General features: G+C 42.3%; 1 protein-coding gene across 1 annotated transcript in view; it reads right to left on the bottom strand.

The window, feature by feature from the left end:
- The window catches only part of LOC139351438 (multiple PDZ domain protein), a 41,566-nt gene extending 25,761 nt beyond the window's left edge, over window positions 1-15,805 (bottom strand). Inside the window, exons 1-17 of the mRNA XM_070993322.1 lie at window positions 15,722-15,805; window positions 13,820-13,986; window positions 10,604-10,765; window positions 10,060-10,199; window positions 9,313-9,526; window positions 9,087-9,209; window positions 8,600-8,800; window positions 7,828-7,930; window positions 6,986-7,074; window positions 6,038-6,272; window positions 4,102-4,188; window positions 3,722-3,801; window positions 3,335-3,481; window positions 2,807-2,977; window positions 1,938-2,123; window positions 1,363-1,572; window positions 154-312 (exon numbers count right to left, since the gene is read on the bottom strand). Of these exons, the coding sequence (XP_070849423.1) occupies window positions 154-312; window positions 1,363-1,572; window positions 1,938-2,123; window positions 2,807-2,977; window positions 3,335-3,481; window positions 3,722-3,801; window positions 4,102-4,188; window positions 6,038-6,272; window positions 6,986-7,074; window positions 7,828-7,930; window positions 8,600-8,800; window positions 9,087-9,209; window positions 9,313-9,526; window positions 10,060-10,199; window positions 10,604-10,765; window positions 13,820-13,986; window positions 15,722-15,737 (2,490 nt within the window). The 5' untranslated portion in view covers window positions 15,738-15,805. The remainder of the gene's footprint in view (window positions 1-153; window positions 313-1,362; window positions 1,573-1,937; window positions 2,124-2,806; window positions 2,978-3,334; window positions 3,482-3,721; window positions 3,802-4,101; window positions 4,189-6,037; window positions 6,273-6,985; window positions 7,075-7,827; window positions 7,931-8,599; window positions 8,801-9,086; window positions 9,210-9,312; window positions 9,527-10,059; window positions 10,200-10,603; window positions 10,766-13,819; window positions 13,987-15,721) is intronic.
- Window positions 15,806-17,038: the final 1,233 nt, after the last annotated feature.

Genomic DNA, 17,038 nt, shown 5'->3' with positions numbered 1-17,038 from the left:
TCATCAGAATGCTGCTACTATATAACTGTTGCATCATTACAAAATAACAAGACCTCTCTTGGTAAAATTAGGCACAAGCAAATATCAGATGGCAAGTACAGTTTGTTTTCCATTTCTCACTGCTTTTTCAGTTTTTCCCAAACGCTAACTAACCAATGCAGGCTCTGCTCGGTAAACGATGCCCTCAGCCAGTCCTTCTTCCTCTCGTCCTTCAACCAAAATATTGTTGAAGTCAAATGAATGGATGGTGGATGATGGAGTAATTTCCTGCTCACCATATGGGTGCGGAGAGTGGGAATATCCACATATTCCCTAGGAAAGTGGAGAAATTCTTTCAGTGTCTCCAGCTTTATGTAATTAGATTTTTGATTTCTTTTTTTTTGTGACCAAATCAAGTACAAATAAATTAGTATGGAATGGGAAAAGATGTTAGGAGTTACTGAGAGTTTTTATTATACTAGCAACAGAGTTAAATATTGATCTTGGTGCACAAGTGCTCAAGCAGAGAAATAGCTCAAAAGGGCAGATTCTTCTTTGAATTAACAGAAAAGCTCTTGAACATTTCACATATATTCTTTAGTAAGAGCTCCTGATATTGATTTTGTGTAGCATGCAGCCCAGGCAGCTATAAGAAAAGCAAGAAGGAATATTGGAGGATTACACTTGTCAGACTCAATTTTGAGAGGCAATACAACAAAATACCCCACAGAAGTACATTCCACGTCCTGCAGGAGAGTTGGATAACTCCACAGAGACTTCCTACAGCTCTGTAATCCAGCTAACCTTGGCAGCCCAGAGGTCTCACTGTGTAATCCAACGGCAGATTCAATACAAGAGAAAGGCAGCTCTAAAGCCGAAAGATTGCAGGCGGTTTTGCAGGGAGAAACATCCTGTGCAAAGAGCACAGGTGCCTGGAGCGATGAACACGCCGTCGGACAGACCAGATATTTTGACAGGTGCCCCAATGTGTTTAAATGTAGAGGAGGGTCTGTGCTCTTGGAAAACTCAGTAATACAATAATATGAAGCAAAGGGCACAGTGAATTTTAGGCTGGTCGCCTCCTCTGAAACAACATCGGGTGGAATACTAAACCACACAGCCTCCCTCCACTCTTTTTCCTGCATGAAAAATTCAAGCCCTCGTAAGCTGAACCCTCGTGGCTGGATACTAAGTCGCACAATATAAAGACCGCCTGACATCCTCACATACATGCAGTGGCAAATCCCTGTCGTGCTGAACAAATAACTTCAGAACCTCAACATGCAAACTCTTTACCTCCAACACACAAATCACCTTCTACTTTAAATTTTCAGACAGGTTTAAAGCAAAGAAAAGAGGAAGCGTACTAATTCTAATGCTTACAGGCAGCGGTTTGGCAACTCCTATCTGGACCTTGCCGAGCTTAGCCCCCTTCAGGGCCTGGACAGCATCCTCCAGGCTGGCGTTCTCCAGGTTGGTGGCGTTAACGTACATGAGTCGGTCTCCTGGCAACAGTCTGCCATCCTGCTCGGCCACACCGTTGGGAACCAGAGAGCGAATCACGATCACCGTCTTGGAGGGGTCCAGCGGGTCCTGCAGTGGAGCCGGTCCAGTACAGTTCAGAGAAGTCAGCAGGTAAACTATTACACCCTCAAACTTACATTGAAATGCCACGAAATTTAATGAATTTGGTTCGCATCATCACAGTATAGTCCATATTTCTGTAGAGTACTTTTCCGTGGACACTTTTACCATATTATTAAGCACTATTAAACATGGATGGAAAAAAACAAAATACCCCAAAATATTGCTTTCCTTGCAACACAACTTAATTCCCCCTTTAGTTTATGATAGAAACAACATAACAACATCTCTAAAAGCACAAACACATCGGTGTAAAATAATAACAAAACAGTGTTTTTATGAAACCTTCTACAAATCCCAGGAAGATTTCCCACCTGGTAGTCAAGAATGCTGAATCCCAATCCCCCTTCTCCCTTTTCAAGCTCGATATTCTGGATCTCCAGCTCCCACATTGCCAAAGGAGATCCTATCGCCTCCTCTGTCACATTATCCTCTGCTGCTGCCGCCGCGCTCACCTCTGAGTCTTCTGCAACCAAAATGTTGCTCAGGTCTATTTGTTTCTGGAGAGGAAAAGCCCAAAATTTCGATGTAACAGCATGCCTTCCTTACTTGTACTCCCAGCCCATAGGCTGCTACCCTCTAGTTGTGTGTCTGGCTCAGGTTTCTGGCAGGAGATAAAAGGGAAATATCTTTGGGATGCTAGGGCCTTATTACATTATCATAGATAAAGCTGGAGAGATGAAAACCCCTTCCCCAAAGGGAAGCTGCTTTTGATGTCTCATATCTCTAGCAAATGTTGTTGGCTACTGCTGCTGAGGTATTACCAGAATTGGTCTTAATAAACTTTCAGACTCACCTGCTTATCGCTAAGTCTTAATCCATCATGGCTGGCAATGTGGAAGGCCAATGGAGCGATTGACAGCCCGGGCTAAGCTAATAATGGTTGATGGGTTATAAAGGAGGAGGAGGACCTAAAGAGTATTGCTCGCCAATCACATCCCCTTGCTTATATGCAGGGGCGGGGAAACATTTTTCAGGATACATCACTGCTTGTCAAGGAGATGCAGGGAGTTTCCGACTGGACTAATATGCATCATCTGCTGCAAAGCTCTGTTAGTCATAGAGCCTGCATGCTTTTAGCCTTGAGAGGGAAATGATTCATTCATATGTCGAATTCATGGGGATTAGTTGTGAAAAATGTATGTCCTATAGTTGAAAATCCCCAAATCTTCAAAGAAAATACCTTTAATTCCGGTGTTGTGGATAAAGCCTCTGACTGCGGTTGGACAGCATCTATGTCAGTCTGCAGGTGAGGGGCAGGCCTACAGCATGTCATGTAGACACAGAGTGGGAGCTCCTTCAAGATTCTCACTACTTCCTTGTGGGTCTCACCTATTAGGGATATACCATTGACCTGTGGCAGAAAATGTTAGTCTAAGCATGAAACAAAAACAAGCACATTATCTAAAAGCAGCATTCATGGACTTCTTCTTTTGTTTAAATTATGATGTTGGTGAGGCAAACAGTTACCTCAGTAATAATTTGTGGCACTTAATTAACATACCTTTTTGTTCACTGGCTAACCACTGAGACGCTATGATGGACAATCTATGTACACTTACGCATGTGAGTACGTAGTATGTCACTATAACTTGCTCATTACTGCCATAAACAACCTGCTTTTTAAATAAGGAAAGGAATAATAAAGGAATTTGAAAAGGTCTACACTGATGCTAATTAAATATTCTCTTTCTTTTTAGGGGCCACATACCTCAAGCAGTTCATCTCCACTGAACAGCTTGCCACAGCGACCAACAGGTCCCTCTGGCAGAACAGAGCGGATGTAATGATGCCCGCTGTTGGCTTCCAGACTGATGCCCAGGCCACTGTTCTCACTAAACTTCTCCACCTGAGCCACCTGTCACAGAAACAAGACATAACATCTCAGTTCGCATGTGTAATGTTTCACATCTATCATGAGGGATTATTATTTTTTACTACAAATCTACTGATGAGTCAATCCCTTCAGGCCATTCTTCCTTTTAAGATACCAATTTTGAGCTGTTTATCATCATGAAGGAACGGCCCAGGAACCAACTCCCAGTTAGTATAATTTGAAGCATGAGAGAAAGGAATTCACTTTGAAAAAGAAACTTACAACAACTTCATTACTTGGACCCAGAATTTCTTGCCACTTCTTCATTAGTTCCTCCTCTTCAAAGGCTGTGAGCTTGATTTCTTGAAAAACAATGCAAAGCACTTGTATTAATATACAAAACAACATAAAAGGCAAATCTGTGATAATACATTCACAGCCAGCAAAGCAACATACATTTCTAACAATTTGCAAGGTACTAATGTTGGGTTTGGAGAAAAAAATAACATCTGCATATATTAAAACTACTAAAACTAGTGCAGTCTGTGTCTTCACAGTGTGTTTTGCCTGTACGTGTGGTCCTGACAACAACAACGTTTATCTGTCAGACATGTGCCCAGTATCTCTGCTGGTGTACTTAAAGAAGTAGCCCAGTCTCCTACCATGTTTGTCCTCTGTTAGCTGATCCGTGGCTGGGCTGACATCAGATCCTTCACTCTTTGTCTGCAGCGGCTTTTCATCTGTACTGACTGTAAACGCACAATAACAGAAAGAAGCAGGCTGCGGCATGGACACATGACAGTGTAGGCGCATAGCCACTGGAAAAAGGCATGTAGTAACAGCACACATACTGTACATGCAATAAAGTGCTGCAGGTGTCTTTTTATTCCCGTACTATTTGTTCCATGCATTCCAAACACTTTCATAGTCACCCTCACCTTAAAAGAGGAACCTATCTCATTTCCTTATTGGTCCAAAAAGGATATACATGCCCCTGCTGATGTTATCCATAATGACAGACTATAAAAATTCCAGGACTTCGAATATCTGTTTAATGATCCCGGTACTTCATGCCACTGTTTATGTCTTTGGAGTTCCACAGGGCACCGAACTGGTCGCCCATGAAATTACTACCCATGCGCCCACGCAAGCCATGGTCTGCGCTGTACATCAGCACATTTTAAGTGCCAACATAAAATGAATACTAGCTAGCCTGGTATTTGAAGGGGAACTCAACAACCCTAACACTGACTTGACAACAATTTTAGTAAGTAGTTAAATTTCTTTCTATAGTGCCAACTATTAAAAGACCAATTACAGCTTTGTATACTAAACCTGTGATCTCATGCCCAGTAATTTAACTAACATAAATTTTAGTTACTCACCAAACTATTCTGCTTTTTTCCTACCAAAGTAGCTCCAGAGATCTAACTAATGTAATATGGGAATGTACTGATGTAGACTCTTTGCTCTTTATTTATTATCTGTAATACTGAAAACTCCTCAAACTCCTCTAATTGTTTTATTTTCTGCAGATTTCACAGCAGCCAAGAAAATACTGGCCTCCTCTGCCTGCCAACAGCTAGTTTTTCCGCAGGTTTTTGGGCTATAATTGCCTGTTGCCAAATCAAATCACTTTCAGTCTCCATCTATCACTATTGACAACTTATGCAAGTTGCTTTTCTTGCTTCTGCAATAGCCCGGAGGTCCTGTCAGAGCAGCTAGAGACAAGAATCTGTCTGTTCACTCTCTGTCTGTCTTGTTTGATGTTGTATCATTTATGATGTATCATAAAAATGCAAAAAGTTGCTGAAAAACATGAAGAACATCATGCGGACCAGCACGTGCATGCAGATCTCAGCTGTAACTCAAGGGTGGGCACCCTGCCGAATGCTGGGCATCACATGCTGATTTATTACCGAGTATAGTTCATTGAAAGCTTTGGGTTATTTCTGTAAAAATGTGGTTGTTGTGTCAGTCAAACCAGTGCACTACTCTGGCTGTGCAATTTAATAATGAATGAGAAGGGCAGCGCTTCGCAGAAATTGTTTGACTTTATTCAAATGTATGAGAAATAAAATATTCCCTTGGCTTTTGTCAGTGATTTCATAATGAGTGCAATTACTCTCTTATTAGGGATAGATGGCCAGTAATGTGGGCAAACTCATTCAATTGTTAGAATTAGGAGGAACCCTTTAACAGGTAAAAAATAATTAATTTTTCAATGTTAAGATCAGTGTTTTCAAAAATACTAACAAAAAAATCCTTCTGCAGCAAAGCAAAGACACCTGCTACATATTCAATAGAGGGCCACCTTTCTCTTCCTCAGTATATCACAGTGTTGACATCAGTTTGGGCTGCATTTCAGGTTTCCACAAGTCACTGATTTCATATGCAGCTGGTGAAAAGTCCTGTTTCCATATTTCTATATATTGATAAGAGTGACCGAAATTTTCATTTGGAGTCACTGCATCATGAAAACTCCTGCCTGAGCCACATTTGCACATCAAATGACGCCTTTTTTGACAGGATGAGGAGTAACAAGGAAATGTGTTTTTGTCTGTCCTCATTAAATTTCTCTCGCTTTATCCCTCCTACCCTGAGCAGCCTCCTCAGCCTTCTTCCTCTCCAGCTCCAGCTCCCTCATGACGGTGGCGGTGGTGGGGATGGTGGTGAATGCGGGCAGGATGGTGACACTGGGGGCCACAGAGAGGGGGATCTCGTCAGGCCTGAAGCCCCGCCGGACCAGCTTAAGGTGGACTGTCTGGCCTGTGTGTTTGAGCACTTCCACTGCCTGTTGATTAGTGTATCCTTGGATGTTTACACCATCGACCTGCAGAGGGCGATCATTTGTGAGGCCAAGGATTAAACAAGGGCCAGAACAGCTTGTGTGGACATTGTGTGCTGAACTGCCATCTATTTTCTTGTTTGACAGAGATGACAAATGTAATCAGACAGATAGTAGACAAAGAAAAAGAGAGCTGCACATGAGTATTCCAGCATAGTTTAGCCACTCTTTCAGAGCATTTATGACAGGTAAAAACTGCATTTGTTTAAAGATTTCACAGTCAATTAAGTTTTTTATTAAGCTCCTAAAATGGGTTTCAAAGCATGTTATCACTTAGAAAATAAGTCAATCAAGCACACACAAGCAAACACACACACACACCAATACACCAGAACGAAAAAACAAGAGTTTATGAGAAATAAAGACAGGGCAACATTAACTCATGTTTCAAATGAAGCGAAATTACACACAGCTTAACTTCATTGTTAATGTCGTGCAGTTAATGAAACTAAGCGTAATTGCTCAGTGCGTGAATTCAAGACTCTTTTATATATTCAAAGTCATGAGAAAAAACACTTTATGAACTATTAGTTAATTGTGAATTATTCATTATGCACATGATAATTTCCCTCCATTGACTAAATGAGTAAATGTGATCACTGTAATTGAGTATAAAACATTCACTGCATATTTTACCTCATGCCACTGAAGACAGAGAAAATAGATTTGGCTACAAAGAGCATAACTGGGTTACTTACAGCGATTATCTGGTCTCCGACATGAATACGGCCATCTTGATCTACGGCACTGTCTTTTGTTATGCTCTTCACAAAAATACCAGAGGGCTCTGAGGAGTCAGAACAAGCAAAAAAATATTTAACAGATGAGGAACATAGCCATTAATCATGACATTAAATAAGACCCCAAGGAGAAAAGCAAACAGACGTTTCAGTTCGATGTTACAACTCAGTGTCGCTAAGCATGTTTCAACATTACAGAAGTCATAAACAATGATGTGATGAGCAGTGTGCTTAATAAAGAATGTAGTACAATTTCTTCTCCAAGGAAATGCAATGAATATAACTGTTAGAATAAAAGGCTCTCTGTGGATCCAGTATATTATATATATTACATGTTAAACAACTGTCACGTCCAGCAGACGTGGAGCAACAACAGCATCCATTTGAAGCTGTGTTTCTGTCCACCTGATGAAGTCTGAGATTCACCCTTTTGTAAGCTCTGTTTTAGACTCCTGAGGAAATTTTCCGTGTCTTTAGCTGCTAAATGCTGCAGGCTAACGTTGTCTCGCCACCATTTGGCGGTGAAAGATAGCGTGCGCTCGTTTTATCAGAGCTTTTTTAGGAGCTACAGCTTGAAACGGGTGGAGGACAGCCAAGTGTGCAGGCCTAAAAAACCAAAACAATAAGCTAACAGGTGCTAAAGTACTCTGTAGAGTTTGGTGATAATACTGGTGTTCATCCCTTTCATATTACACATTCGATCCACTATTTATATGAATCCTTGCAGCTTAAATGTATATTTAGTGAAATATCAATATGACACTTACATCTAAACGGTCTTTTATTCTGGCATTTCTCACCTGAATTTTTATCTCCAACATAGCCAGCAATAGTGATCCCTAGTCCCTGAGCGTTCTTGGTAAGGCTCACATCAAATGCTTCAACCTCCTCTTCCTCATAATCCTGTGAAAAGATTAATGGGAATGACAGGTAAACATCCACTAACCAAACAGACGTAAAGGATGATTCATTTGACAACAGCAGAAAAGCAAGTCATGGCACTTAAGCCAGCCAAACACACCACATGGTCACCAAAATACATTTTTCATCTTTGATAATGAGCGCTCTGAACCTGGCAGCCATAAAAAACACATCTAATGTGCGTGATCAAAAGGATATGTTCGTCATTCATGTAGTGAGTCAGTGAAATTGATTCATGTTTAAAGAGGGCTGAGTGTTGAGAATAGCCATGAAATCGCTGTTTGTGAGTGCTGTTTCTGACAAAGTAAAGCAATATCTGCTCTCCAAAGCGTGAGTCACAGGTGATTTAACCTGCTATTTTCTTTAATTCCATTTATCCTGGCCCATCAAGAATACGAGGGGATGAAACTGTAGATGAAAGACCTGAACTTCAGGTCTGAAGTGTTTTTTTGACAAAAGCGTACACTCTTGAGCGTGTGTCGTATGTGGTAATACATTTTCATTTTGATGGGTGGCTATGGAGAAATTGCTTCACTGCAGTGATACTCCAAATCATGAAATCAATTTGAATGTGACACCTTTTCGTATTGCGAGAGCCTGTATCACATTTCTGCCATATTTGTGGTTAAGAATGAAACAGCCCCTTTTCACCTGTTGTTCACTGACAGTGGGGAGCACCACAGGCATGACAGCAGAGACGGAGGGATTCTCATCCACAGGACCCCTGGTGACCACCAGCTTCACCCTGTTGCCACACTGCCTGAGGACCTGAGCCACCTGTTCGCTGCCCATGCCATACAGGTCAGTGCCTCCGATTCTCAGGATGTGGTCCCCGCTGCGCAGGCGGCCGTCCTGAGGTAGAAAAAGCATGTTTAGCTTCAGTAGAAATCAAACCCATAATGACAGTGTCAGTACCAAACAAAAGACAGTTGTGTGACAAAGTGACAGTTAATTCTGCGCTTGCTTGCAATGAACTCATTCTCATTACACCTAACTGACAAGAGCCATCTCTCAGTGTGTCGCACATCACAACAAAAGAGGTCTTTTTATGATAAAAACTGTATTAACATCTATAAACAATGCTAAACTCTCAGGAAGCCAGATATAAAAAACAGTCCGCATGCATTAACGCAATCACCTGATCAGCGATGCCTCCAGGAAGGATGGTTTTGACAATAACCCCAGTGGTCTTTCCTCCAACGATACCAAAGCCGAGGCCAGTGCCATCATTGACCAGCTCGATCGTCTCCACGTGCTGCCACTAACCATAGTAAAAGAGAAGAAACGGTGAAGCTGATAAATTCACTTTCGTACAAAAAGACACAGATTTCATTCATGACGCTGGCGTGAGAATGCATCCATACCGCGCTGGAGTTGGCTGACAGTGTGCTGGCAGCAGAGGGCGTGCGGGAGACCATCGGACTGGCCAGCTGAGGAATCGGTCCTCTTGCCACCGTGAGACACACCCTCTCTGAAGCGCTCTGTAGGATCCCTATAGCCTGCTGGTGGGTCACTGTCTGGTCCAGGGGCTGGCCATTGATGGCTAAGATCTGGTCAGCTTCTTTAAGCTTCCCATCACTGGGGATGGAAAGAAGCACGAGGTGTCTTACTGGTGTCACATGGTGTCAGAGCCAACAGCATTTGAACTAAATCTGCCTCTGTTCAAGTAAATATCCTGATCTGATTCCCTGTTTCACATACTCATTGTGGACTCATTGACAGTGTGACTTTGTCATTTGCTCTGACAAACCAGATTTTGTCCCATTTGTTTTGAATGTTTTAAAAGGCAAAAACATAGGTTTCATTTGAAAAAGGCATCTGAAGGCCAGTGTTCTGCTTGTAAAAAGTGCTTCTGAAACAAGTTGTAAAATTTTCATGCATTTCCAGTAAAATGGCCAATTCCCTAAATTTCTCTAATGTCCCCATAGAATCTCTAATAGTCCCTGAGTGTTTGAAACAGACTTCTCTAATTCCTTAATTCTAATTCAGCAATTGGCCAAATGTTGAAAAATTTCCTGGAACGCAGGTTCTGTGATTAGATTTTAATCAGGCTCGAAGTCTCACAATGTTCTCATGGCTCTTTGAATGATGCCATGTTGGTTCTTACGCACCAGTGAGCCACGCTTCCTGGTTGAATTTCCTGGATGAAGATGCCGAGCTCTCCGCGGTTCTCGCTCTTTAGGCCCACCACGCTGAAGCCAAGGCCCCCTGACGCCGGTTTCTCCAGCTCTGCGTGCGTCACGTAGCGTCCCTGGATCGTACACACACATATACGTACATACAATCTGGGCCCGTGCTGATTCACTATAGCATCAAAGCTACAGGCAGCCTTTAGAAGTCTATTTGAAGTGTCTCAAGAGAATAGAAGGTAGTGTGCTGCCTGCGGTTCTCGTCTTCAACTATCTTTGGATAATTGGTTTGAGCTAAGAAAGACCCATTCAAGGTGATCTACCTGTTTACAGATGAGGTGCTCATTTTTGTGAGAGAGTAAAGCGACTAAAACATCAGAAATATGGTAATAAACCGACTGGGGACTCAACAACAGACTTCAGAAGCAGCATGACATCACAATGCTAATGTTATTACACTGATGTCAAACTCAAAAGCAGGATACAAACAGCACAGTAATTGCTCTGGCGTAACAGTCATCTATACCTGCGCCATGGAGTGGATAACGTGTTCAAAGTCTTCAGACGACGTCTTGCCATTGATATGCGTAGCAGCTGGTGTGTCTGCGTAAAAAGCATGGCCACCATTGGGCTTGACTGCGGCGACGGGATCGCAATGGTCACTCCCACGTGGTACTTGGACGCTCCCCTGCAAAAAAGTAAACCAGTTGTGTTATGTTGACCGATAAAATAACACCATAAAGGAAACCCAGACCAAATTGAAAATGACATCCATTCTAAAAGTTGTGATTTCCAGTTTGTGGCGACAACAGCTTTGAATTTCCACAAAATGCTCCAACAGAGAGCAGCGATTCCTGGCATTAGTCCAACTAAAGACGATTAAATGTTGGAACAAAAAACATCATGATTCATTCCTACTGTGAACGTAAAAACATTTAGCAAATTTAATTTTAGACACCAAAACCCTGAAATCTGGGTGTCTGAAACCACTGGGATGCCAAATAGTTTGCTATCCCACCACGATTAGCTGGATCTATGGCAGCCTAATCCTTCAGGAGATAATGGCTCTTAGCTGATGTTCCAACAATGACTAGGCTCCAAATACAATATTTCTATCATGGTGGTGGGGGGGGGAGCATCAGCGGCCATCTGGATGCCTTAATATGCTTGGGTTTTAATTACTGCAATGACTTTACTTGTATGACAGCTGAATTACATGAAAGCGACAGCTACATAAAACAGTGTATTTCCGATTTCATTAGCCAAAGGGCATAATGTTTATGACCATCTGAACTGGAATCAAAAGGACGGACAGAACGCACAGCAATAAGTTCATAAACACTCCATTTGGCATATGGCATTGCCAAGCTAAAACTGTCCTTGTGAACTTGTGCATTTGCGTAGGAAGTCGACTGCACAACTTACCAAGCTGCGGAGACATGTACTGTAAATTATGCCTCCTTTAAACACAGTCCCAGATTAGTCCTGAGAAACAAAACTCCATTGGACAGGACACATTAGTGTGGCACACTGCAAACAAAACCCTTTGGGTCGGGCTAAGTTAGCGTAGCATGCTGCTAAGTTGCTGTCCTCATGCGTGAGCTTTGTTAGCTGGGGCCCGGCTAAGAGGATTAAAGTTCCAGTTTGGTTCTTGCACATTTAAGAAATTGTTTCTGCCCCACTTCACACAGCGGCGTCTTTCTCATTGGAGAGCAGGGGCTTTCTCATTGGAGAGCATGGGCCCATGTCGCTATGGTGACATGGGCCCATGCAAGGCCTAACTAGCAGAGTCAGAGGACAGACAGTGTGTGTGTGTGTGTGTGTGTGTGTGTGTGTGTGTGTGTGTGTGTGTGTGTGTGTGTGTGTGTGTGTGTGTATGTGTGTGTGTGTCTGGCTCTTGTCTCACAACAAAACACAAAAATGCACCCACTGTCCAAACTGGTTCTGCTTAAGGGGGACAAACAAGAGCAGTTGGGTTTGGAAGCTCAATAAAAACACAATACAGACTTGATGCAGCTCATGAGATACCGCTATTTACTATTGTTACAATGTGGAGTGGGTCCATTTTAAGATCTGAAGAGACTTTACGATGAATGGCTGCCTGATAACTTTTGCTGAGTAAAACAAACACGCATGCATCAGCACACACACACACACACACATAGGAATGCACCTCTTTTGAAATAAGCTAAATCGCCAGCACACAAAAATGCCAGCAGGGCTTTTATAATCTAAATTCCACAAGGGGTAAAAAGCTCTAGCATCCCTGCCTCCCACCGCATAGCTCACATATTTTCATCTCTATTTCTCAAACGCTTACCCTGGCCCCTTTCCACTGTGACTTAAGAGCTCTTTCCTTTCCACTCAAATGTTCAATTCTCAGTGGAGAGAATCAGCTTGAAAAAGAGTTCCTGACTTAGGCCAACTATCTCTGCTCATGTACCCATATTATATCTGGCTTGTGTGAACCCTGACAGCAATTTGGCCACAGTAGCAACACTATTGGGGATGGGGATTGAAAGGGGAGGGGGCGTGTGTCCTGACATGAGCCAAAAACAGAATCAGCGAGGTCACCCTGGAAACAGGAGAGATAAAGGCAGTAGCCATCGTGGAGAAAAGGGATATGGATAACACTCTAACCTGACTGACAGCGTTTTCCCTCAGTTTGTGGAGGACTTAATTGCACGTTGCTGGTGGAGGGTTTGGAGGTTTGGAAAATTGCTCATTTTCCAATAAAAAATATGCAATTTCACATCATTTTGGACCACTATTATTACTACAAAAAGCTACAAGACAAAACTTGCTAAAGAGATCCACTGGGGACCAACTACAACTATTAGATCTGGGAAAAGTAATTTAGTTTCAATGCTCTCTACATTTATTTTACATTCATTCGGCTTTGGTGGCGCTGTCCAAAAATGGCTTGGATGCTTAAATTTTCCCTATGATGTTTCAGTTATCATGCAAGCATTGACAAAAGACTCTTACAACAATACTTACACGCCCATACGTTCAGCAAAAGCACTACTGCTGGCTGCAGTTGTTTCGCTTGTACACACCAGCTGTTAATAACTCCCTTTCTAATATGATTCCACAGTCCTCTTTCTGTGCAAAAATGCAGTCTAACGTTCAGCCAAAGCTAATACGGGGCTTTAACAGTCTGAGTTGGTCTTATTAAGTGGGTATCTTCCCAAGGTCACAGCCTTTTTCCCCCAGTATGAACAGTAGGAATGATAAAAGCGACCAATACCTCTTTCAGTGTACATTTGGGCACGCTGGTATCATTTCAAGGTAAACCTGAAAAAAATGTGAACCTACCCTTTAGCATTAAAATCATACATTTTCTGCTGAATGACACTGCCACAGTAACTCCAACTGTCACTTTATATCCCCTGCCTTCATCCAATATGACAATCATAAAAAAAAGGCCAAATTAGGTTTTTTATTTCTGATGCCGCCATCTGCACATTTAGGCAATTTATACTCGTATACAACTAATGCATGGCCATAACCTTGTGACCTCTTTGTGACCTTCCATGGTGCCCCAGTACCCAGCATCACTAATTTGTATTCACCATTGTTATTCTAATTCAACATGTTCGGAGACTCAAAGGCCCAGTTAGACTTACAATAATGAATACGGCATTGTTAAAAGAATAAAAGTAAATTAAAACTGAATTTTAATGCAAGAAATAGTCCTGCAGTGATTGCAGATATCTGTATGAAATACTTTAGAGTATACCTGGTCTCTGAGATGCTGGACGGACTTCTGCAAGGCCAGGATCTGGTGAAAGAGGGGGCTCTGGAGCACCGATTTGAGCAGGCTGAGCTTCTCCTCGGTGGGCACCTCCCCCCGCTCCTTCAGTTTGGCCTGGAGACGCTCCACCGCCTGCAAGGCACGCTGTGTATCTGCAAGCCGTCGCATATTTCAGTGACAGCGCCGGCCCGAGTGAAGGAGTGGACGCGGGGGAGGAGGAGAGGCGTGTGGGAGAGATAGAGGTGGAGAGAGGTGATGAGGACAGAGGCTTTATCAGGACATGGAGAGAGATAGTGAGACAGGGAAGGGTGTTTGGGCAAGGCCTCATTTATACTCTGAAATGTCCTTTTTTAATAAGATTTTTTAAGAAATATATAATATGCTGTAATTATTTGGCATATGCCTTCTTCATGTTCAACAATGACAGGTAACCGTATCAAAGACGGAGAGAGCCACACAACTTAACCTGTGGGCTTAGCTCAGGCTGAATGGTGCCCGCCGGACCTTACTATATCGAAATCACGCAGCATCAGCTCTTGCACCCGAAGAAAAAAAAAACTCAATTTTCAACATGCTGTTTGTCCGCAGAATAGCAACGTTTCCTTTTCTGCCTTTAGGGTCAATAGCGGGTTGCACGGGAGCAAAGAATGGGTATCGGGAGGGAAAGATAAAAGAAGGCGGCCCTCTGCAGTTTGTTTGCTGGACCCTTCATAAGCCCCACAATCGAGCAACTCCAGAGTGGCTTGTTAGTGAGGATGGGCAAGCCCAACTTCATCTGGACAAAAATGAAGCAATTTCCGAAGCTCACCAACTGTGACTAACACCTAATAGGGCGTGCACAAGGTCCAAAGCACTTTTTGCACTTAGAAGCTTTGTTGTCTGAACAAAGGTTGTAAACAAGCCAATAACACAAGAGCCTAAGTTGATTTTTTTTTTCCTGTTCGCCGCTGGTCTTATGCAGGTAAGTGTATCATTTTCATTGCCCTCACCTCAGAGTGCATAATGAGGAGTCCCATAAGAGCGTGGCCTGTGTCAGTCTGTTTGTGTTTGCGTCTCTTTCAAAAGACGGGGTGGTCCCGGAGCAGAGGATAAGGATGACACTATTAAAGTAGTCAAAACTGCAGAACTAGTGTGATTCCACTGACAAAATATGACATTTGATATTGAATTCTGGACTTAATAAATACAATAAGAAGCTAAATTTAAATTATTCAAGGCTCAACTCTCATTGGCTCGACCAGCACATTACGGCTGATAGCACACAAGTACACGGTCAACATGCCAGTCTTGAGAGTGACCACAGATTGCGGCTTTAAAGAAAGAAGCTGGCAGCACCGATTTGGCGCCACGCTTGACAGTTGGACAAATAAATCTCTATGGGGACAAACAAACAATCAAGTATATGGCAACATTATCAGATATGGCAACACTGGCTGTCCACAAGCCTTGAACTAAATCCAGGGCCTCTTTTGCTGTTTGAGAAAAACTCACGGTGGGAGCCAAATACGGATGCAGAGCCAGCAGAGGCGGGCACCCAACTGACTAGACCTAGCCCTTATGCAAAAAAAAAAAGCTCATATTAGAAATGATGATTAAAAATTAAAAAAAGCAAAGGGAGCGTGCACGGGCAATATTTCACATTTTGTCTTGTTTATTATAGCAGTATTGAACCTTGATTGAACTGACAATTTGATATCAGAGACACTAAAGCTCAGCCTGTTAAACAGGGGAGAGAGGAGGGAGGCCTTTGATAGACGCAGTGGACACCATGCATAGCCACACGCACTTATTATCATTTCCTTAACATGGATTTTCAGCTATAATAAATAACACTGACTCAATCAGTTGTCTCTGGCTACCATATAACGTCCAAAAATGATTACTTACCCATTGTTTCTATCATTTTCAGAACTGCAGATGAACGTGATTTCTCCCCATTAACAGCAATTTTGAAACACTTTGCTTTTTCAAGGCCTGCGGAGAACAAAACAGTGTGTTATGTCTTTTCCTTAACAAACAAACAGACTGAATGCCAGGGCACAAATTCACCCATCTTTTTAAACTTGCACACTCCATGCAAACAGGAAGCGAGAGCTGGAAAGGCTCGTCCTCCTCTAAAGCCATCTTCTTAACCACTGTCTTTTTCGAAAGGTCAACATGAAAGGGAAAATGGATTTATTTCCCGTCAGTTGGGGCCATATTTATCTCTTAAGAACGCTTCAACATAACATCACACAGTAACCATTGTGCTGAAGAACTGCAGGCTATTTATTCAGTCCCCAGTGCAATGGTGCAGCGTGTCTGTCGGAGCACACATCTACTGTAGGTCGTTAGTTCCCTTATATTTGACTAATGCTCTTATTGATGGATTAACACCTGGTAATTTACATTCCTGGGGCTGCACTTTGGCAGCATGATATGTCTGCAGTCAGCATTAAATATGACTATCCACTTTCCTCCCAGATGTATGCAGTCTTATTTCTTCACAAAACAACATTTGGAAGATTAACATACACATCCAGGCAAACGGTCTTATGAGTTATTTTAAAACCTGCGTAACAGCCTGCTTACATCATTACAGGTCAGCAGCTAACAATTGTTCTGATCATTTATCACTCTGCCGATTATATTCTTGATTAATCGACGAGCTGTTTTGTTGTTTTGTGCTCTGTTTCGACTAATATTTGTATAAAATGTCAGAGAGTAGTTTTTAGATTTCCCACAGCCAAAGGTGGTCTCTTGTGCCAACGGTCCAAAACCCAATGCATTCAGTTTATGAACGTACATGACAAAGAAAATCAGTGAATTCTCACAGTTGAGACGCTGGAAGTAAAACAATAAATCAATTATCAAAATAGTCAAAATATTGAAGCTCCTCACTGCATGACCCACCATAACTCGAAATACATGTGTTCATACAACATTCAGCAGGAAGTAGACAATATAAATAATCATTTTGCCATCAAACTACATGTTTATCACAGACTAATTGAATGTGAATAAGAAAAACATGCTGTGTGAACAAGGCCAGTCAAAGCATCGCGCCTTCAGAACCTTATATTAACACATGAAGGTGGTTCTTAAATGTTGGATCTGCTCTTTTATTGCGTGACGCCTGTCAGCTCCCATCTCGGGAACGTCATACTTGACTTTAGAAGTGGCTTTGTTACAAGCATGACATGACTCAGGGAGACATTACACGAT

This window comes from Chaetodon trifascialis, chromosome 23 (genome assembly GCF_039877785.1).
Source record: "Chaetodon trifascialis isolate fChaTrf1 chromosome 23, fChaTrf1.hap1, whole genome shotgun sequence".
Taxonomy (NCBI): Eukaryota; Metazoa; Chordata; class Actinopteri; order Chaetodontiformes; family Chaetodontidae; genus Chaetodon; species Chaetodon trifascialis.
The sequence above is the reverse complement of the archived record's forward strand: the minus strand, read 5'-3'. Positions and strand labels throughout refer to the sequence as shown.